At 49.3% G+C, this 21,687-nt stretch overlaps 1 protein-coding gene across 1 annotated transcript in view; it reads right to left on the bottom strand.

The window, feature by feature from the left end:
- ARL8A (ARF like GTPase 8A) overlaps positions 1 to 21,687 on the bottom strand; it is a 42,187-nt gene that overhangs the window by 2,997 nt on the left and 17,503 nt on the right. The window contains exons 2-6 of the mRNA XM_048826384.2: positions 8,471 to 8,551; positions 7,373 to 7,446; positions 4,773 to 4,866; positions 2,502 to 2,569; positions 148 to 218 (exon numbers count right to left, since the gene is read on the bottom strand). Coding sequence (XP_048682341.1) covers positions 148 to 218; positions 2,502 to 2,569; positions 4,773 to 4,866; positions 7,373 to 7,446; positions 8,471 to 8,551 — 388 coding nt within the window. The remainder of the gene's footprint in view (positions 1 to 147; positions 219 to 2,501; positions 2,570 to 4,772; positions 4,867 to 7,372; positions 7,447 to 8,470; positions 8,552 to 21,687) is intronic.

Raw genomic sequence — 21,687 nt, 5'->3', positions numbered from 1 at the left:
TTTTGCCTCGTCATGAGCTTAATGGGCTTAGGAGCCAGAATACCAGGGGCTGAATTCACTGCACAACCTGAAACTGCAGGTGTTTCCCAAAGGAGCCCAGACTGTCCCCTCCCTCCGGCGACCTGCAGACCATGGCCTAGCACTCACCAATGTTGTCCTTTTCTTTGCAGGAGATGGAATAGCAACAAATCTCTCGATCTTGGATGGCAGACAGGTTCCTGCGGAGAGATGGAGCCGTGAAAGCACAGACTGCTTACTGCAGACTCCAGCTGCTCCAGTCAGCCTGTGTAAAGGGCTCGGGGAGCAGAGTCCCTTCCGTTAGGGGGCACCCCACCCTCCCTCGGAGATCCCTGCTATAACCTTCTGGTGCTGCTGGCTCAGGATGGGGCCAGTCAACAGTCTTTCAGCAATGAAAGAACTGAAAAGAAAAGCTTCCTGACAAATGGAACAAGGCCCCCAACCATGAGCACGCCAGGCGGGCTGTGTATTACCCAGCTTGTTCCACAACCGTACAGGAAACAAGAATCAGGGTCCTACCCGCAGCACCAAGCCAGACTCAGCCAGCACTTCCCCTCTCTGCCTTAGCTTCCCACTGGAAAAGGGACAAGAGCGACCCACCGTTATCAAATGCTTAAGATCCTCCAAAACCAAACCAGGACTAGAAGTATCACTGCCATGGCAGTGGGCACAGGAGGGCTCTGTGCCATGGCCCGGGCTCCAGCCCCACCGACAGAGCAGCAGAGCCTTCGAAGGACTTCGTTGGCCATTTGCAAAGAGCTCCTTGGCTGTGCTGTGTCCCGAGGTGAGAGCCTGTGGAAACGCTCTCCTACCACTCGGGCTGCAGGACCCGGGCTCCAGCCAGATGCAGAAGTCTAAGGGTACGTCTTCACTTCAGTTAACCCAGGCTCTTAGCTGAATTTACAGGTCAGAGAAGATACATATTCTCTTACCTGTAAACTCCCCCCATTCACACAAACACCTTGGACCCGGATTTGAATGTGCCTTAAGCCCAGGCTAGCTGACCCGGCTGGGGGGCAGGGTTAGAGCCCAGGATGCGCTTTACCTTGGGCTGGAACCTGCCCATTTTGCAGCGAGGATGCAGGCAAAAACCACTTACGTGCTGCGTGACCTCCAGTGTCCATCCCACAACTCCTCCTGCAATGGACTGGGCAGGAACCCTCGAGCAGCTCAGCACGGGGGAGTGCAGACACAGTGAAGTGGGTAGGGCTTTTCCCGGCTAACCTGGGGGCTCAGACCCAGGTGTCAATCACCCAGGCTTACTGAGCAGTGTAGACATACCCTTGAGATGAAGCACTGCAGTAAGAGCAAGCTGCGGCTCTGGCGCCACCATGTGGCCGAAGCTGAGAAAAGCTCAAGCAAAATGACCATCTTCACCCTGATCTAGCAACTTTCAGCCAAGGGCCCCTCAGCTCCACACAGACTGGAGATTAGCCCCATTCTACAGCTGAGGCCCTGCCCACGGTCACACAGCGAGGGTGTGGCCAAGGCAGGACAGAACCCAGGGCCCGCGGTTCCCCTTTCCAGCTGCTGGCACTGGGTAACGAGGCCTCCCCAGGTCTGTGGCGCGTGGAGAAGTGTAGATCCAAAAGAAAAACCAGGCTGATGCAATAGCGAAAAAGCTACTGTAGAGGAGCAAAGCAGAGCACCTAGGACATGTTTCCCCAAACCAGCTGCCTCGCTGGTCACTGTCTGGGCTGCCAACTCCCCCCTCTCAGCCCCCGCAGCACGAGCCTTTGCACAGCCTGCCCCAATGCCTGGGGTGTCACAAATGGGATGCGAGGACTTCATAGCAGGACCCAGGCTGGGGAGGCTCGGCACAGCTCTGTTATCATGAAGGGATCGTGGAGATGAACAAACCTTCTCTGCTCAAAAGGCTTCCAGGCCCTGAGCCATGTAAAGGGGCAGCACCCAGCACTGCTGGATTGCAGAAGCATCCCTGGGCAGCACAGGAAACCCACGCTCCTTTTCACAATGGCGCCTCCTGCTGACAGGCCATTGCAGAGCAACTCCCCAGTGGTGAACTAGCAGGAAGGGACCAGGACTCTGCACATGCTAGAGAGGGTTACAGCAGTCGTCTCCCCTCCCCCGCCAATGGCCATGCTGTGGGGTGGGAGCTGGAGGAGGGGTAATGTCTTTAGGGAGTGGGGCAGAGAAGCCATGGGGCTGGGGGCATTTTGGGGAGCAAGGCTTGCTGCACTCCATGGTGGGGGATCCCTCTCTGCTGTTGCTCTGGGAAGGCCTCTCCAGCATCCTGGGAGAAACTCCCGCAAACCCATTCACCGGGCACCTTCGTTAACCCCTTAGCAGCCACCTGGATCAGACCCCCGAGACTCCTACTCTGCAATACACAGAAACGCGGCATCCCCAAAGCAACCTCTGCTACCATCCCACCCCAACCTTTGCTGAGAGGTACAGGAAGCCGGAGTCAGACTGACATGACAACGCCTGCCGCCAGAATGGGGGAAGTGAGCCATACTTACATCTTCTCAATAAGCTCTTTCTCATCCAAGGCACCAGCAAGATCTCGCTTGTTCCCGAGCACTAGAACCTGGAGGGGGGAAAAGAGTGTCAGCACTCTCAGTCCCAGACCCACTCCGAGCCAGCTTTGACTGTGCCCAGGCCGGGGTGGGGCACGGCGAGTCCGGCAACCTAACTATAGTTTTGGCAACAGAAAATTCATTGGTGTGAAGGAATCAAAACTGCCTCCTAGGGAATTCCTGACAGCCTGTGAAAACCAGCTCTACTCCACCTGCCCAAGCGCTCCTCTCCCAAGATATGCTAAGGTGGAGGAGTTGATGGGGAAACTGAGGCAAGGCCCGCACATCCCTATACCCCATGGGGCTGCTGGACATAGATTAGGGGAGTACTTTAATCTGCACCCAGGGCTGAATTGGCTGAGAAGCATCTGGGGGCTGCCAAGAGCTGAGGGTGTTCAGGAATAGCTTTGGTTTGCAGGAGGAGACATCAGAGGCAGGGTGGGCACAAAGGAGAGTGGGTAATGGGAGCAGTGTGGGTCTGTTCTTCATTCTGCAGTCTCAGGTTATAGCTAGCTAAGGAATTAAGAAAACAATGAGGAGTCCGGTGGTACCTTAAAGACTAACAGATTTCTTTGGGCATAAGCTTTTGTGGGTAAAAAACCCATTAAGAAGTGGGTTTTTCACCCACAAAAGCTTATGCCCAAAGAAATCTGTTAGTCTTTAAGGTGCCAATGGACTGCTTGTTGTTTTTGTGATACAGATTAACATGGCTACCCCTCTGATAAGGAATTAAGAAAATTCCACCACTGATGTGTGCCTGCAAGGGCATATTCCCCTAGAATAAACCCCTCAGACGTCAGCAAGTCAGAAATGCTGAGGTCAGGTTGCATGTTTCAAGCAAAGCAATGACCTACACTTAAAGGAGCAGCACCACCTTAACTCTGCCCTCGGAGAGACCGAGTCAATGGGTCACAGGTGCAGACATGTCTATCCGAATTCCACTCCACCTGCGGACTGCTCAGCAGCAGGCTCAAGTAGAGGGGCTGTAGCACAACCAAGGTGGGTGTCATATTCCTTCACTATGCAGCCTGTTTACCACACCCATATTGTCATTGTGGACAAAGGAAAATGGATGGTCCCCGCCCCAAAGAGATTAAAAACATTCACACCCTTGACATACAGATCGGACTAAAACTAAAGAAAGGAAATATTTAATGGCATCTTTCATTTTTAAAGTCATTTTCTAGTCATTCATGGAGAAAGCAAGAGAGGATGGAGTCTTTCTTCTGCTCATGTCAACGACAGAAAATAATATTGGACAATATTTTCTGCTTCCTTTGGAGAATGCGTCATAGCTGTTGCTAGACAAGGGCACAATTAGGGTTGTGGAGGTCCTCGGAGTGAGGCAGAGCCTTGTTTAACGGTAACCCTAACTCTGCACTTCCTGCTTTGCTAACTTGAGTGCTTTTTCTTCCTAAATTAATATTCTTGAAAGATTACGTGCACTCAAGGCCACTGATCAGTGGCTACAAGTGTTTTGTGTAGGAACAGACACTTGGTTTAGTTTAAACTAAAGCTCAGAATTTGCAGAAGGCAGCAAAAGTCACACAGATCCTCCAGAATAGCCGAATCTGTGATGTTCTCCTGCCCCAGCTAAGGCAGTTTTTGGGATGAGATCACGTGCTTTGTGTGCTGTGTGGAGCTGCACCCCCTTCTGCATTTCTGAAGCATCAATCCCCATGTCAGGGTGAAGATATTACAATTTGCTTCTTGCAAACTGCCCCAGCAGCACCCCTAAGTCCTACTGGCCAGTCAAAAACCTTACTGCGAGCTCACAAACAAGACTTGCGTTCCAAATGGCAGCTCTCCCTCTTGAGCACGCTCAGTGGGTGCGTCAATCACTTATAATCCCCACTCAATCCCTCCGCCCCATAGGCGACGGACAGGTCATTATCTACACTCATCGCCTCCAGTCTAGCAACTTCGGAGCTTCTGGTGGGCCCACCAATGGGACCAGGGGGTTTGATGGCTTGTAGGGTTATGGGAAGCTGCGTCAAGATCTTCCTCAAATTTTCCCAAAAAGTCACCTTCCAGCCCAGCCCCAGCCTGGAGATCATAACCTTACAAAGCTACTTCTACACACGAACGAGTGAGACGCCATCACAGAACCTGCTTTGCACGTATGACCAAGCAACCCTAATGACTGGGGACCAGCCAATGAGATCTGTCTGCTCCACACTGTCTTCCACTACCCCTGGACTGGAGAGTGCTTACAGGGATGCCCTGGAGCTGCGGCTTGTCAAGCAGGTTGTGAAGTTCGTTCTTTGAGGCCTCAATCTTCTCCTGGTCTGCAGCATCCACCATATACCTGGAATGGGGAGGGAACATTATCACTGAGCCTAGGCCACTGGAAGAGGAAGATCGAATGAATCCCACCTGAGGAGCGCGAAACAACCAGTGTCCCAACCACCGCTCTCCATTACCAAGTGCTCAGGCCTCCTTAGAGAGCTGCTACTCTCCACTGGGACAGCTTCCTGACCCATCAGTATAAATCTATGCTATGAAGCAAATCAGAGTCACCGCTCTCTCTCTGAAGCACTTCAGATTAGTCCCCTGGTACTCGCCGCGTGTCAACGACCCACACCCTTCCCTTCCCACCTCTGGGCTCTTAGCACCCTTGGGAAAGCCCCGATGGGTCCTTGTAGGGGCCAAGCCACATCCATCCCTCAAGACTGCAAAGCCAGTCATTAACCCTTCACCTGCTGAGAGCCAGGAGTCCTCATGGGCATAGCAAGAACTTCAACTCACCCGGCACCTTCTGCTACAGATGCAACCTCAGCCTTGCCAGTGGGCGTGGGAACAGCGCACTGCATTTGGGTGCCCTACAAAAAGTGACTCTTGCTCTTTTAGATTCTTATCAGCATTCCTACAGCATCTAACACCCTTGTGGCTGGGGGCACTTCACCATGCTTTTTCCCAGAAAAGCAGCATACACCGTGTTCCATAACCCCATCCAGCATCCAGATAGCTGACTGCAGAGGTGGGGAAGCCCAGACAGTGGGCTGAATGCCAGAGAGTCTACAGCCAGGAGACATAAATGACAGCTATCAAGTTCTAACTGTGGTCAGGCTGGGCTCAGTCATATCTCCAGAGGGAGAGCCTGCTGGGACAAACAACTGCTGTCCCGTTCCTGCCAAAACCCATCTGGGGTTGCAGAGCACAGGAAGGGTGCTGTCTGAGTGGCCTTTGATGTTGGTCCCAGACAGCGCGTGCTGCAGTAATCCAGCCTAGAAGTAGCAATGCACTGATGATAGGTGGAGGGTCTATCAGAGAGGGAATGGCATAATCGCAGGCAGACGTAAATGACAGAGGGCATTTCTGGCTCCAGCTGCAAACCAAGCAACAACTAACAAGACACTTTTAGTTAAGGGAAAAACTATAAATTTCCTCAGATCCTCAAGGTGCTTCTCTGTGCCAGTCAGTATCACCTCTGCCTTATCTGGTCTGAGTCTAAATCTGCTAAACTCTGGCTTTCATCCAGGCCTCAGTCTCAGCCAGACAGCAGAAGAACAAAGAGTCTATTCCATTCCTGTCTGATGAAACGAGGTGGAGCTGAATGATGATTTAACTGGGAATTGGTCCTGCTTCGAGCAGGGGGTTGGACTAGATGACCTTCTGGGGTCCCTTCCAACCCTTATATTCTATGATTCTATGAATGTCATCCGCATATTTATGACACCATAGCTTATGTCACCAAACTCTTCAGAGCAGCCACACGTAAATGATGATACCGAACGTGGTAAGATTAGGGGACTTGAGTTGGGCAAATAATGGATGTCCTCACATTTAGCGAACACCTCTTTCTGCTTACAGGCATCTTACGTGGATTGAGATTCTCAACAGCATTTGTTACAATCTGTGAATAGCTCCTGTTTGTAGCTTGCTGGTGTACAGTTTGCATGTATTGGATATGAAACATCTGTGTAGATTTGACTGGACTCAATTTTCAGGAGTGCTCACCATGAATAGGCTGCTATGCTTATTGTTTCCACAGACATTGCTACCAGTAAACTCAATCCCCAAAATGTTCACAAGCAGCACCACAAAATGGGCGTAGACTCAGGCAAAGGGAATTTGTTTACAACCGGGAAATGAAAATCGACTGAAGGCTGCTCCTTCTCATAAATACAGAATTTGCCAAGCAGTACGAGAGGCCTTGGGAAGGAAGATCAGCTGCCTATAGCTGTCCCCTGGGACCACCCTACAGAATGAGCTGAGCCACCCAAGTCTAGTCGGTCCACCTTCAAATGGGCGAATAGCACCTCAGGAACAAAAGGATCCAGTAGCATCAACAAAGACAACCACTCTTCAGTCAGGAGCACAAGAGCCTGTTATTCGGGACAACATCAAGCCGAAGAGTAATTCTGCTACCTAGGGCACCAGTCCGTGGTGGGTTGGGGAGACTGGTAAACCACCAGAACACTGGGATTCCTGCACTAAGCAGACACATTCCCACGACTTCCTATCCCCAGGATGAGAACCTCTTACACCAGACGCTGGGTACCAAAAGCACAGCAACAGCGCTTCCCAGGGCTTCAGCTGCACTGGGTAAGCTGCTGGGAAGAGCTAATTCACTGCTAGGGGCCTGATTCCCAGCAGAGGATCTCTGCACCCTAGGATTAGCAATTTACTCAACCTGGGAGAGCACAAAACCCACTGGACACAGCCCCAAAGGTCCTGCCAAACCTCAACCAAGAGACTCTGTTTGAGAGCCTACCCTCTAATACTTTCCCATGCTGTATTAAAGGATCTCCAGTGCTCAGCAGCCCGGGAACGTCCGTGATGGACAGTGCGCACAGCTGGGGGGTACTTACACAATGGCACTGACTCCGCGGCAGTATCGCTCCCACATACTACGGAAACGAGGCTGACCGCCGATGTCCCAGAGCTGTGGGAAAGAGAGGCAGAGTCAGGAAGCACATCGACCAGGGAAGGCGGCATATCAAAAAGCAGAAGCGGATCTTGGAGCCAAGCTGAAAGAGAGACTTTGCACACTGCTACTGAAACTCTTACCCCTTCTCCCCTTGTTGATGAGCCCTACAAAAAAGTGTCACCTTGCTCCATGGCGGGCAGGTTTGTGGAATTCATAAGCACAGTTGGGTGCAGAGCTTTGTTCATTGGTACGCAGTTACCCAGAATGTTCTGCCCACTCACAGCTACTTCCTGCAAGGGCTGGAGTCTAAGACCCAGTGTCCCAGGGAGCCTGCAGGAGTTCTCTCTGTGCTCGCCATGCTAGGATGATGGAAGAATTTCCCCCTCACTGAAGAGTTCACATGTTTTGAGAACCACATTTTGTCCCCAAAACGCATGAGCAGCAACCAAAGGCACAACCTGGGCCAGAATCTTTATAATGAAGGAGTGATGGGAAGTACTGACTAACTCAAGATTATTTTCTGGTTTTCCATCCAGGTGGATCTGAAGGAGTGGAGGGCTAAAGCGTGTGCTATTTGTCTCATTGCCGAGACACAAATGCTATGAATCATGGACTGTAGCCCTACAGCTCCAATGGGCTCCTACCCCCAGGACCTGCAGCCTCTCCCTTCCCTTCTCAGCAAACTACCTTTCCAGCCTCTGTCATGGACAAAGTTAACTGCCCGTGCTAGCCTGGGGGAAAATACCAAGGGCAGGATGAATGCAATCAGGAAATCCCATGTTACTGCAGCCTGACCAGCAGCCCTTTCCTGCTGGAGCCTGGAATAACCTGCATCCCAATACACCTGACCCCCCTTTAGGGGAGCTGCAGCAATCTAAAACCTTCCAGACTGAACTAGTATGGAGGCAGGTCTATTTTTAAGTCTCCTGACTGAAGCATTAGTCAGTATTATTTGCACCCCAATAACCTGCTGCACGAGAACATGTGAATCTCTAGATTTTCCCCACCCCATCTCCCCATCCAACAGCCTGCATCTTACCTTTATGGTGACATTTCCCTTGGTGATCTTTCTCATGTTGAAGCCCACCGTTGGGATCATGTCTTCATTGAATTGCCCCGACTGCAAGGAACAAACCACACTTAGTCAGCCATATCACGGGGCTGGGGACCTGCAAACCCTCAGGCCGGCACAAAGCATCTAAACTTCCCAGCCCGATGACACTGGGCAGACTGTGGTGGAACAAGACTTAACTGTAGCTATTATTAAATCCTAGCTGGAGGTGAACCAAGATGCTCTGCAAAGACTGTCCTATAATATGCCCCAAATATTCTACCCCCTTTGGTCACACCCCTGGTCATGGCTAATGCCAGCAGCAAAAACAGCACAAATCAGAACCAGGTATCCTACAGGGAACAAATACTGCCCAACGGCTAGGAGTGGGATGCACACTTCTGGGCCCACATGAGGAACTCCACTCATAACAGGACAAGGCCATTACTGCCAATATGCACTAGTTGATAGCTATAGATCATAGAAATGTCGGGCTGGAAGGAACCTTGAGAGGTCATCAAGTCCAGCGTGCTGATGCAGAACCAGGTAAACCTAGCCCACCCGATAAGTGTGTGTCCAACCTTTCTTAAAAACCTCCAGTGACAGGGATTCTATAACCTCCCTTGGAAGCCTGTTCCAGAGCATAACTCCCCTCAGAGTTAGAAAGTTTTCCCTACTATTTAATCTAAATCTCCCTTGCTGCAGATTAAATGCATCACTTCTTGTCCTGCCTTCAGTGGACATGGAGAACAATTGATCACAGTCTGCTTTATAACAGCTCCTCACATGTTTGTAAACCGGTTACCTCTCAATTTTCTTTTTTCAAGACTAAACATGCCCGTTTTTTTAACCTTTCCTCACAGGTCAAGTTTTCTAAAACTTTTATGATTTTTGATGGTCTCCTCTAGACTCTCTCCAATATGTCCACATCTTTCTTAACGTGTGACACCCAGAACTGGACATAGTTCTCCAGCTCAATGAGCTATTAACTCTGAAGCCTAGGGAAGAATATTCAGATGTAACCACTGTTAGACTAGTTTCAGAGGAACAGCCGTGTTAGTCTGTATTCGCAAAAAGAAAAGGAGTACTTGTGGCACCTTAGAGACTAACCAATTTATTTGAGCATGAGCTTTCGTGAGCTACAGCTCACTTCATCAGATGTATACCATGGAAACTGCAGCAGACTTTATATACACACAGAGAATATGAAACAATACCTCCTCCCACCCCACTGTCCTGCTGGTAATAAGCTATTTCTATGATCTATAGCTATCAACTATAATAAGCTATTACCAGCAGGACAGTGGGGTGGGAGGAGGTATTGTTTCATATTCTCTGTGTGTATATAAAGTCTGCTGCAGTTTCCACGGTATACATCTGATGAAGTGAGTTACCAGCAGGAGAGTGGGGTGGGAGGAGGTATTGTTTCATATTCTCTGTGTGTATATAAAGTCTGCTGCAGTTTCCACGGTATACATCTGATGAAGTGAGCTGTAGCTCACGAAAGCTCATGCTCAAATAAATTGGTTAGTCTCTAAGGTGCCACAAGTACTCCTTTTCTTTTCACTGTTAGACTATTTCACTTTTGACTAAAGCACATAAAGGAGAAGTGCAGATCTTCATAACCTGATCTACTGTGAATGGCCACTGATTTTGGCATCAGAAGTGGGGGAATTGTGGAAGAATATCTTCATCTATTTTCCTCCAGTCTAACCCCTGGTGTTGGGGCTCCAACTGGGTTGAAAGGGTGTATAAAAATTCAAGATCTTCCTATAATTAAATCATGCCTACTTGTTATGTTTCCAGCAACACAGAAAAACAGAGGTTTCTGGCTTAAGTTATGCTGCGCTAACTCATTTTAGGGAGTTGCAGGGTGGATTAAAAATCAATACTAAAAAAAAAAAATTAAATTAAAAAAAACCCCACCTACTTGAAACTATTACAACCTAAGTTAAGACCTAAACTTATTACAATCTATTCAAATAGTTTAAATAAAAAACATGCAAGCAGTACGCTCATCTAGTGGAAGTCACTGGGTAAGCCCTTGAAACCAGTTTGCACTGAAGTGCTAAATCAGCTTTTGACAGCAGTAACCTCTTCTGCAGATGCTGAGAGAGTATCATCTTCATTTCAGTTTATTCAGCTAGTTCAGTTCAATGACTAGTTTGTTCAAAGTTAAGAAACCAACTGAGAGTTGAAAAAGCAGGAAAGCACGTTTTCCTCTTCCAATCTAAGAATAAAATGAGGTGCAAGAGGATGAGATCTACTAGTTCTAAGGCTGAAAGACGCGATGACCAGAAACTTTCTGTTCAGTTCACTAATACTTCCTTTGTTTAATAAATCAGTTAGTTGTAAATATAAAACATGTTTTGTGATATGCATCCAGCACATTTAAGGTAGTTTTGCTGAACTACTGAAAACAATTTTAAAATGCTAGTTTTCTCAATTTTCAATTGAATTCCAATTTCCATCTAAGTACAGCTTGATGCAAATCATGAATAAAAAATTAATCATCTATTAAATAATAAATGCATCATTCACCAATTCCTAACATAAAACATGTAAAAATTAAGAATCTGAATAAATGTATGTTAAGCTATACAATTACACTAAATCTATCCGTATTTAAGTATCTGCCTGGTTAGCAAAAAGAAGCACCAAATTTAGTGTAAAGGCTATATTTAATTGCCAATTGACATGTTTTAATGGCTGCCAAGCAATGAGAATCAACATCAACCATTCTTTAGGAAAAGAACTAAAAAAAGATTAAAATAGATTATTTAAATCAAGGTTTCCTGCTTGCTGACTAAATGGGTGAATTAAACCACTGCACCTGTGTGTGTGTGTGTGGGGGGGGGGGGGAGGAGTTAGCCCTGCAATCCCAAACCTGGTGGCCTTGAAACCTTCCCGTTTGTAGGTCACTCTCTCCCCAAACAAAGGCTATTAATAGGCCTGGCATCAATGTTGCTTTTGTTGGCTGCAACCAAGCATGTGAGATGGGCTGCAAGCTCCACCCAGCGGGTATCTGATCAATTTGAAATTCTTGCTCCTTTAGCGACTGGAAGCAGCTGTTGGTCTTTTCTGCTCCCACCAAAGCCTTCTGACAGCTGTGAGGATGGGATGGGGATGTGAACAGCTCTCTGCTACTCCCCTAAAACCTGGCTATTGCAAGGAGTGGGAGAGGGGAAGATTTTAAGCACAACTAATCTTAGATTTGCCAAACAGCAGCAGCATGAAATTGACATGGATTTCTGGCAGCATCAATGTTGTCCATAGATTCTGAATAGCAGCACTGAAATTGACTGGCCTTGTCAAACCTATCAGGAGCAAGTACCACAGGTCCTCTCTGCAGCCCCCTCCTTCACAGACTCAGAAAGGCATCATAGATTCGAAGGCCCCAGAAGGGACCATTGCAATCACCTAGTCTGATCTCCTGCATAAGAGGTGTGACGAAGTGGGACTGTTCTTAATGTTTCCTCTGAATAGTGTGGGGGTGCCTCAGTTTCCCCTAGGCAGTTCTTAAGTATCTAGGGGGTGGAGTAAGGGTGTATGATCATTGCAGAGCCCTAGAGGGCAGGTGTGTGAAGGGGTCTGGACACAGAGAATGGCCGACACCCTGTTTCCTGGCAACTGATGGCCTGGGCCCTTCCCCCCCTGCAAGGTGAGAGCTGAAGGGTTGGAGAACAAAGGAATCAGGTGACCTCCTGGCCCGGGAAAGGAACAAAGCCCAGAGGAGGAGGGGCTGGAGGGGGTTTCAGTTGGGGGCTGGCTGGGACATGGAGTGAAGTGCAGACGTGGTTGTCTGGCTCACTGCCCCCCAAAATGGACCCAGCTGAGGGGTCCCGTTCTCTGCACCTGCAAGCTCTGTTTTAGACCATGTTCCTGTCGTCTAATAAACCTTCTGTTTTACTGGCTGGCTGAGAGTCACGTCTGACTGCGAAGTTGGGGTGCAGGACCCTCTGGCTTCCCCAGGAGCCCCGCCTGAGCGGACTCGCTGTGGGAAGCGCACGGAGGGGCAGAGGATGCTGAATGCTCCGAGGTCAGACCCAGGAAGGTGGAAGCTGTGTGAGCTGTGTGTCCTGCAGACAGGGTGCTCACAGAAAGGCGACTGCCCCAGAGTCCTGACTGGCTTCATGGGGAGCAGTTCCAGAGCATCGCCCAGGGACTCCGTGACAACTGGTGGCAGCGGTGGGATGTACTGCACCCTGTGGATGGTGCTTCCTGCAGTAAGTGACTGGGGAGCAGTAACACGAAGGGGGATTGCCGAGGACCAGGCCTGCTGAAGGCTCAGAGAGGAGCGGTTTCGGGGGGCAGTTAACCCCTGGGAGTGTGTGACTAGCGAGAAGGACTGTGCAGTAGCAGGGTTCCCCTGGGGATTGCAGTGAGCAGTCCAAGGGGCGGAGGAGTCTGCAGCTCGACCCTGGCAAAGAGGTGGTGACCTCGAGAAGGGCTGGCACACTAGGGGTTCTCCCTGGAAACCGTGGGGAGCTGAGAACACACGGGCCTGTGAGTCCACAACAACTTGGGAGGAGCGGAGTGATGGCCTGTCACCGTCTCCTTAAGAAGGACATTGAAACCCTGTGCAAAAAGAGAGGGTTGAGCATTGGAAAGCTCACCAAAGCAGAGTTAATCGTGCAGCTGGAGGAGGATGACCGCTCTAAGGAACAGATTCCTGACCCCAAATGGGGCTATAGCAGGATCTGGGAGCAGCTGGAGCGGGAGCCAGGCATCGCCAAGACTCCTGTCCCCGACCAGACGGGGGTCTTCACGATCGGGTTCCCCATCGGGGAATCGAGACGGACGGGATTGGAGCGGAGTCTGAGAGAGCAAGAGGACCCTGGGAGACAGCGAGAGCCCGAGAAAGAGCTGCAGAAGCAGCAGCAGCATGAACTGGCGATGGGGGAGCGGAGAGGCCTAGGGGACCTCCCCGGGGTGAGTGGGGATAGATCCCGGGGGGCCAGTTCCGCAGGGAACCTCGAGACTAAATTGCTGCCCCTAGTTAAGGGGGGGTGTGTGGATGCCCACCTCACTGCCTTTGAGCAGGCTGGAGATCTGAACTAGGGGGACCCTGCGGAAAACCCCGGTGTCTAGCTCCCTTGCTGGGTCCCAAGGCCACAGACTCCATCAGCCAGATGGGTGGGGAGGTGGACAGGCTCCCACTCCTGACCCCAACCTATATGTCTGTGTGGAGTTTCCTGGGGCCAGGCCCCTCGGACCCCCAGTGGGAGCGGAAGGTGATGGTCAATGGGGAGACATTCTTGGGGTGGCCAAAGGGCATGGGCTGCATAAACCTTCCCACATGTGGCCTGCGAGTGCTATCGACCACCCCTGACCTAAGGGAGGGCGTGAAACTGGAAGGGCCTGGTGTAACTCCTACCAAGGAATGGGAGAGATGCTGGGGCATCCATGGGAACGTTGGTGGCTTCGAACTTCCCCAGGTCACCGGCTAAAGTGACCCCGCTCAGTTCGATCTCGAAGGGGGGAGAGATGTGACGAAGTGGGACTGTTCTTAATGTTTCCTCTGAATAGTGTGGGGGTGCCTCAGTTTCCCCTAGGCAGTTCTTAAGTATCTAGGGGGTGGAGTAAGGGTGTATGATCATTGCAGAGCCCTAGAGGGCAGGTGTGTGAAGGGGTCTGGACACAGAGAATGGCCGACACCCTGTTTCCTGGCAACTGATGGCCTGGGCCCTTCCCCCCCTGCAAGGTGAGAGCTGAAGGGTTGGAGAACAAAGGAATCAGGTGACCTCCTGGCCCGGGAAAGGAACAAAGCCCAGAGGAGGAGGGGCTGGAGGGGGTTTCAGTTGGGGGCTGGCTGGGACATGGAGTGAAGTGCAGACGTGGTTGTCTGGCTCACTGCCCCCCAAAATGGACCCAGCTGAGGGGTCCCGTTCTCTGCACCTGCAAGCTCTGTTTTAGACCATGTTCCTGTCGTCTAATAAACCTTCTGTTTTACTGGCTGGCTGAGAGTCACGTCTGACTGCGAAGTTGGGGTGCAGGACCCTCTGGCTTCCCCAGGAGCCCCGCCTGAGCGGACTCGCTGTGGGAAGCGCACGGAGGGGCAGAGGATGCTGAATGCTCCGAGGTCAGACCCAGGAAGGTGGAAGCTGTGTGAGCTGTGTGTCCTGCAGACAGGGTGCTCACAGAAAGGCGACTGCCCCAGAGTCCTGACTGACTTCATGGGGAGCAGTTCCAGAGCATCGCCCAGGGACTCCGTGACAAGAGGTTCCTGAATTAATTCCTGTTTGAAATTGAGCAGATCTTTTAGAACAGCCCACCTTGATTTTAAAACTGCCAGTGATGGAGAATCTATCACAAACCCTGATGAATTATTCCAATGATTAATTACCCTCAGTGTTAAAAATTTACCCCCACTGTTAAAAAAAATTATTTACAGTCTGAATGCGTCTTCATGGCTTCAGGCCACATTTGGAAGGTTACTGTCATGACCACAGAGGCTGTATTTTTTTTTAAAAATGAAAACTTATGTTCCACTGAAGTTTACTAGTTAGGCCCCATCCACTTGCAAGGTATTTACAGAGGCCAATCCCCTGCGATTTACGTATTTTCCATTCCCATACAGGGGGTGCTGTGGGTGGGAAATGGCACACACCAGCAGCGCAGTATGGAAACCCAGGACTGGAATAGCAGAAAGTACTGCAGGTAGGGATTCAGGTCCATTAGTACCCTCCTTCCCCCTCCCCCCGCCATTGTGCTCGGGATGGGGGCAGACAGCACTGACCCTTCGCTTTAAAGGACGCTGATAGTTTAGGCCAGATTAGTGGCCACTGATTCTGGATGCCAAGTTGAGGTGGTTAGCAGCCAAAATACCAAGTGAAGTCAGTGGGAACTACAGGTCCTGGACACCTCTCAAAATCAGTCCCAGTTTATCTTAATTTGGGCACCTCAAACTGAACAAACCAAAACCGCGGGCTAGGTTTAGAAATTTAGCTTTGACCTTTTTTGTATTGGGGGTGGATGGGTCCTTTCTATCTATGCCAGAAACCTGTGGATTTTCCATTTCCATTATATGAGAGTCCTTGTGACACAGCCCCCATCTTTAGAGCTGTAGGTATGACAGGATTCGGACGCCCCTTAGCCGGTGCTCCTTCACTGGGCCCAAAGGTCTGAGCACTGTTAAGTTCCCTACTCTCCACTCCCTGCTGGTCCAAGGAGAAAGAGACTGGAGAGGACAGTCTGCCCACTGCTACGCAGAAGGTACATCCTACACCTGCAGCAGCCACATCTACACTGTTCAACTTGTAGGTGTAAACAGGCACTGCACCTTCGGGTGCCATGGACCCTTTAAAGCTGGGAGCTACAGTTGTAAGTCATATGCCAGTTTCTATTCATAAGCCCTACAGGAACTTGCATATAAGGTGTCCTGCCTCTTATGAGAGACTGTGGTCAGGGCTGGACCTTTGAGGCGGGAAGGCCTAGTGGGAGACGTACAGGATCAGGAGCTAGCTAGGGGTACTGGGAAGGCCTTGGGGAAAGGGATAAGAACCTGTAGAGCACTGCATGTTAGATTGCTTTGTTCTGGGTCTTTGTTTCTCCGTTCCAGCCCTGAGAGAGGGAACTGAAATGGTGCAGTTGTTTGGAGCGCTATTTCCCCTTATACAATTCGTGGACAGGTGCACCAGCTTTCAAGTAGGTTTTTAATTATACATGAAATTGAATGAGCAATACTGTAGCCCACCTGATGTATTTCAACGTTGGCCATCCCCACGCATTCTACTTAGCATGCCATTCACATCTCAGACCTATTGTTTCAGGGTATCTGCAGGTTCAGGAAGACGGAACTACACCAGAGGACACTTAGTTCACAAGGTTTTCTTTGCAACCATCAGTGCTAGAAACTTTTAAAATTTTTTTTAAATGAAGGATTTGATTCAGGAGCGCAATAGAGTGGCAAATTCCTCACCTCTGGAATCCTGACTGTAGCCGGCCTCCATCCATAGCGGTGAGCACAAACCACCAGGCCAGTCAGTCCCTTGTCGTTTTTCCCCCGTTACTTACATGGCCGACCCAGCAGGAAGGGAAGGCAGCAGACCCTCAAGGAAGCCAGTGCCTGTCCTGGCATTGCAGCAGAAACAAAGCAGAGGCTCCATTCCAATGCTGCTCCATACTTTGTATCCCTCCTCATTTATTTTTTAATCAACCTCATTTGCCCACTTGTCTTTCTGGGCTCTCCATGGTCTGGTTGCCAGCCATGGCCCCCACAGTGCTCCAGTACCACAGATGAGTGAGGCACATTCAGATGGACAAACTGACAGACTTGTATCCACCTGACCACTCCCCACTCTATTCCCTCCCTGCCACTTGCCTCAGCTGTGGGGTCACTCTCACTATTGCTGCCTCATTTGTCTCACTCTTCCCCCCTCTGGACATTCTCTCTTCTGGTCACGTTTTCTAAGCTTACCTTCCTCATTAGCTTTAGCTGAACTCTGAGGATGCTCTCTGGATGAGGGTACAGAAAAACAGGGCCCTGGTGAGACAGTTTCTTTTTTTCTAATTGCTGGGGGCATATTTTAGTGCTGAACTGACAGCCCGGAAGACTAGAGCCTCTCCATGGAACAGGTACAGCACAAATAGCAGGAGCACGAGCATCCCCACACTGGCTCCCACACTCACGTGCTTAACCCTAAGACCGAGCCATTGCTTTGTGGGGGACGTACAGTTCAGTCTCCACGGCCCATTCAGTCTTCAGCCTCTGCTGAAACAGTCAGCGAGAGGACCAGTGAATGCCACGTCTGATAGACGCCCTGGGAACTTGCCTGAAACACCCACTCTTTATACACAGGCCATCAGAAAACTACACCTGTCAGTCGCAAGACGCCTGTGCGAGATTTAAACTGGTGGTCTAGAGGAAAGGGCCTCTGTAGCCCATTGCTACTCCCATGAGCTCTCCAGCTTCCTTCATTAGGATTCCGTAATGCCGCACACTCTTCCCCAAGCACAGAAAGCTGCAGAAAATGAAGGAATTGGGGTACACCTCCAAAGCTTCCCGTCACTACTGTGCATCTCAAATCATTCAAGGTGGACTGCAACAACAAAGGGCGTTCACATCCTGTTTTGCCTCTTAAGGTTGAACGAAGATGGTTGGCAAATACTGTTGTTTTTGTTCCTTATTTTCTGCATTAGAATCCAAGTCTTACTAGCCCAATTTCCCTCAAGACTCTACGGAAAATTAATGACAACATCACGGCTCAGGTAACAAACAAGGGGAACCTAAACAATTGAAGAGGGAAAGGAGCTTGTCCAACTGATTAAAATCATTTTGTCTTCATTAGCACCTATTTAACTCAAACTAACGACAAGGGAGTCAGGCTCTCTTGAAGAAAGATTTTACATCCTACTGAGCTAGTTAAAGCACAGAGAAAACTCCTGCTACATGTTACTAGAAAGCAACACACACACGCTCTCTCACGCCCTCCCTGAGCAGGGATAGGGGCTCGATTGCTCGAGGTCCTTGTTTTAGAAACAACATTGTACTGTTCAGCATTTGATTGCTGAATGTCTCAAGCACTTCAAAATTAATATGTCCAGCAGAAGAGCTCACCCACTGCTGTTATATATTTCCAGTGACTGAGCATCTTAAAATTGCCACTATTCGAAAACTTTTTCTGGTTTTAATCTGGACTGAGGGAAGGGGGGGTTATGGGCTCATAGCCTCTAGCTACACTGCAAAATCCTACTGTCAGTGAAGACAATTTATGTAACTCTGCAATCAGAAGAATGTAGTGCTTTTAAAAAGCCATCGGCTTTTCTAGATATAGCATATTAGCAAACCTTGAGGATTTTCAAATCTCCTCACAAGGATTTTGCAATAGATGCAGTTTCTTTTTTATTTCCTCTTTTATATTTTTAAAGACAAATTCTGGTATTCATGAAAAGTGGGAAGTAATATCCCAGGCAAAAGCAACATTCCTACACCCTTTTACTACTGCAGCTCTGTTATAAGAAGCAATGCACCATGCTATTCTAGTCCAGATATAGGGTTAGTGGTGTAAGTTTTGGGAACCACTAGATCAAGTGGTTCCCAGGATACAGCCCATCCAAAACTGGTTCACTGTTTTTTATTCAGAGCTGGGGGGTAACCCTTGGGGCAGAATCCACTTAAAGCTGCCATTAGTAACTTCCCCTGCTCTCTGCTAGTGTTCAACACACAGAAACAGCTTCAAAATCCAACACAGCAGAACCCCGTTTATCTGATCTCATGGGCACCAAGGCCAGATCGGATAATCAAAAAATTGGATAAACTGGAGAATGGGCAAAGAGTTATCTAGCTGTTATTTTAACATGCAGAGTTGCTTTTAAACTAGCGACCCCGCCCATAAAAGCATTCAAGCACACCATCCTTATTTACAGTGTACACACATTATTATTTCTAGTAAAGAGTACCAGTTTTTAAAAATGCAGAAATGACCATTTTAAGTTGCAACCGCAGCTGTCCTGTACTATTTGGGAGTTGCCTGAGTTTATCATTTCTGCATTTTTAAAAACTGGCACTATACGCTTTACTAGGAGTAACAGTTCGTGTACTGATCCTGTGTGTGCGCTGGTGGGGTTCCACTGATCCTGTCAGCCGGATAATGGAGGTTTGGATAAAGGGAGTTCTAGTGTAATTAAAGAGGGATTGGGAGTTGATTCTGGTTCTACAGAGAGGTGTGCAGAGCTGAGCCAGGAACAGGCACCCACTGGGGTCCGGGGCCAGCCACAATGAGTCTGCTTAGCTCTGGCCCTGCCTTCAGTACGTTCTAGGGGAACCTGTCCCCTAGAGGCAGCAATTCCCCATGATGGAGGGTTTTGCCATAGATAGTACAGATCCTCCCTCACTGAGACCTGCCTCCTAGACCCAGAAATTCCCTTTTTGCAGATCTGCAAATAAGAGAAGCCCTCTCATCTGAGGGCCCACCTGGGACCCAGCATGCAAAGAGGTTCACTCTCATTTGGGGAAAGCAGTAACCCCCTAAAGCACAAAGATGAGAGGGGTGGCCCATCTGGGCATCCCCAGAAGCTGAGTGGAAGAGGAATGGCCACCAGGCACCCCTGTTCCATAGAAGACTGCATGGACAAGTCTTTGTGAGGAGCGACATGTGGGTCAGAGCTGGTGTGTGTAGGGGATAAACAAAGCAGTGCAGGGGAGGGGCGTGAAAGGGCCCCACTGCCCAACTTCCCCACCCTTAGGGGCTGGCTCTGCTTTTTTGAAACTCCCAAGCTCCCAGAAAGCAGAGGTGTCTTTGGCAATCCCTCGCTCATCCCAGGGATCCTCCAAACACTATTTGCAGTGAACCAGTAGTCCTTCAGTTAAAGCTTTGCCAAAGTGTCACGTTTTCAAAACGCAGCCTTGAGAAGTCCTTCAATGAATACATGAAATGGCTGTCAAAGACAACTACAGTAGAACCTCAGAGTTACGAACACCTTGGCAATGGAGGTTGTTCCTAACTCTGAACAAAACGTTACGGTTGTTCTTTCAAAGATTTACAACTGAACCTTGACTTAATACAGCTTTGAAACTTTACTGTGCAGAAGAAAAATGCTGCTTTCCCTTCATTTTTGGAGTAGTTTATGTTTAACACAGCACTGAACTGTATTTATTTTGTCTCTGCTGCTGCTTGATTGTGTACTTCCGGTTCCAAAGGAGGTGTGTGGTTGACTGCTCAGTTTGTAGCTCTGAGATTCTCCTGTAGTCTCTGTTCCCTTTGGGGGGTTGGGAGGTGCAGTGGGGCTGCAGGGGATCTGGAGAGCTGTGCAATGGAGTGAGACACGGGCTCTGTCAGAGTCCCCCTCCTCCTTCATCAAAAAGGAGCTCCTCCTTGAGCAGAAACAGAGGAAATTTCTGGGCCAGAGGCTGCCTCACTCCCTGCCTTTGTATTCTCCCACCTCCCTGCAAGTCACTGGCACCCCACCCCACAGCGCTCCAGCGCCTTTTCTTTCTCACCCCTTCCCCCCCAACTCCATGCAAATGCCTGAGCAAAAGGCTGCTGCACCAAACTTAAAACAAGCTCCCACTCACTTGTGCTATCTACAGATGCCAAGGCACCATTAGCAAAAATGAACATTTGCGTTGGTGTCCTGGCTAAAGTCCAGCTGGGGTACTTACACAGAACCTTCTGCCAACCTAAGTTACCCATGTCATTTGAAGTGCAGATTATTTCCCTTTTTCCATCCTAAACTGTTGCTGCGTTTGTCAGACACACACTGCGTCTCACCCCAAAGATGGCTGGATTTTAAAACAGGATCACGTATGGAGGGTGGCAGGAAGAGGGGGTACGAACTGTACGCTCAGAGGGGACAACAGTTCTCTGTACATGGAGTTGGTGCTCTGACCAATACTGGGAGGATGAATAGCATGCCCTGTAGTGAACATGGTCTTGCATGAACTGTGCGTAGAGGGGAAGTGTGAAATGATAGGCTCTCTGGCCCTTTTTATGAAAGCGAAGAGCATCTGGCCTCCAGTCTCTACTTCGTGGGCTTGTCTGCACTAGGGATGTAAAATAGTAAACTGTTAAATGGTTAACTGATAAGCATTAGTCTTATCGGTTGACCCACACTAACTGTTAACCCCAGTCACCCCGAGCAGGAGCAGCCCCAGCCATACTGAACGGATGGTATTAAGGTACAGCTTCCACACATCACGTGTTTTGGCTGGGAATTTCCTTTTTTTTTTTAAAAAAAAAAGGAGAACTAATCCTTGTAAAGAGATTTCTCCTTCTTCCTAACCCTTATAAGAATTGTTGCATTTTTAAAACCAACCACCTCTTACTGCCTTACACACTTGGTTATAAGCCAACACCCCTAGCTTGTCTTTAAATATCAAGGACTCTCAAATTTCGGAGGTGCACATACCCTACTAGCAAGCAGCAGCTAGCATGACTACCTGCTTTGGGCATTTAATCCCAAAGCACGCAAAAATGAACAGTCTGGACTGGAGGGCATGTGAAAGGCCATCAGGTACTACTCTGCTGCAGACCTTGGAAACTGCAAAGCAGCAGCTCTGACTGCAGTCCTGATCCTGGACATCTAATACATTCATCACAAGTCCTGGCACCGGTGGCTGGCTCTGCTTCCACAGAGTTTACAAACAGGCAGGGCAGACTCTTTGGGGACTCTATAAAAGTTTAGAAAGGAAAGATGGTCTTGTGGTTAAGGCCCTGGATTTGGACTCCGGATACCTGGATTCGGACTCCGGATATCTGGATTCA

This window comes from Caretta caretta, chromosome 21 (assembly GCF_965140235.1).
Source record: "Caretta caretta isolate rCarCar2 chromosome 21, rCarCar1.hap1, whole genome shotgun sequence".
NCBI classification, from domain to species: Eukaryota; Metazoa; Chordata; order Testudines; family Cheloniidae; genus Caretta; species Caretta caretta.
This window is presented reverse-complemented; position numbering and strand designations above follow the sequence as displayed.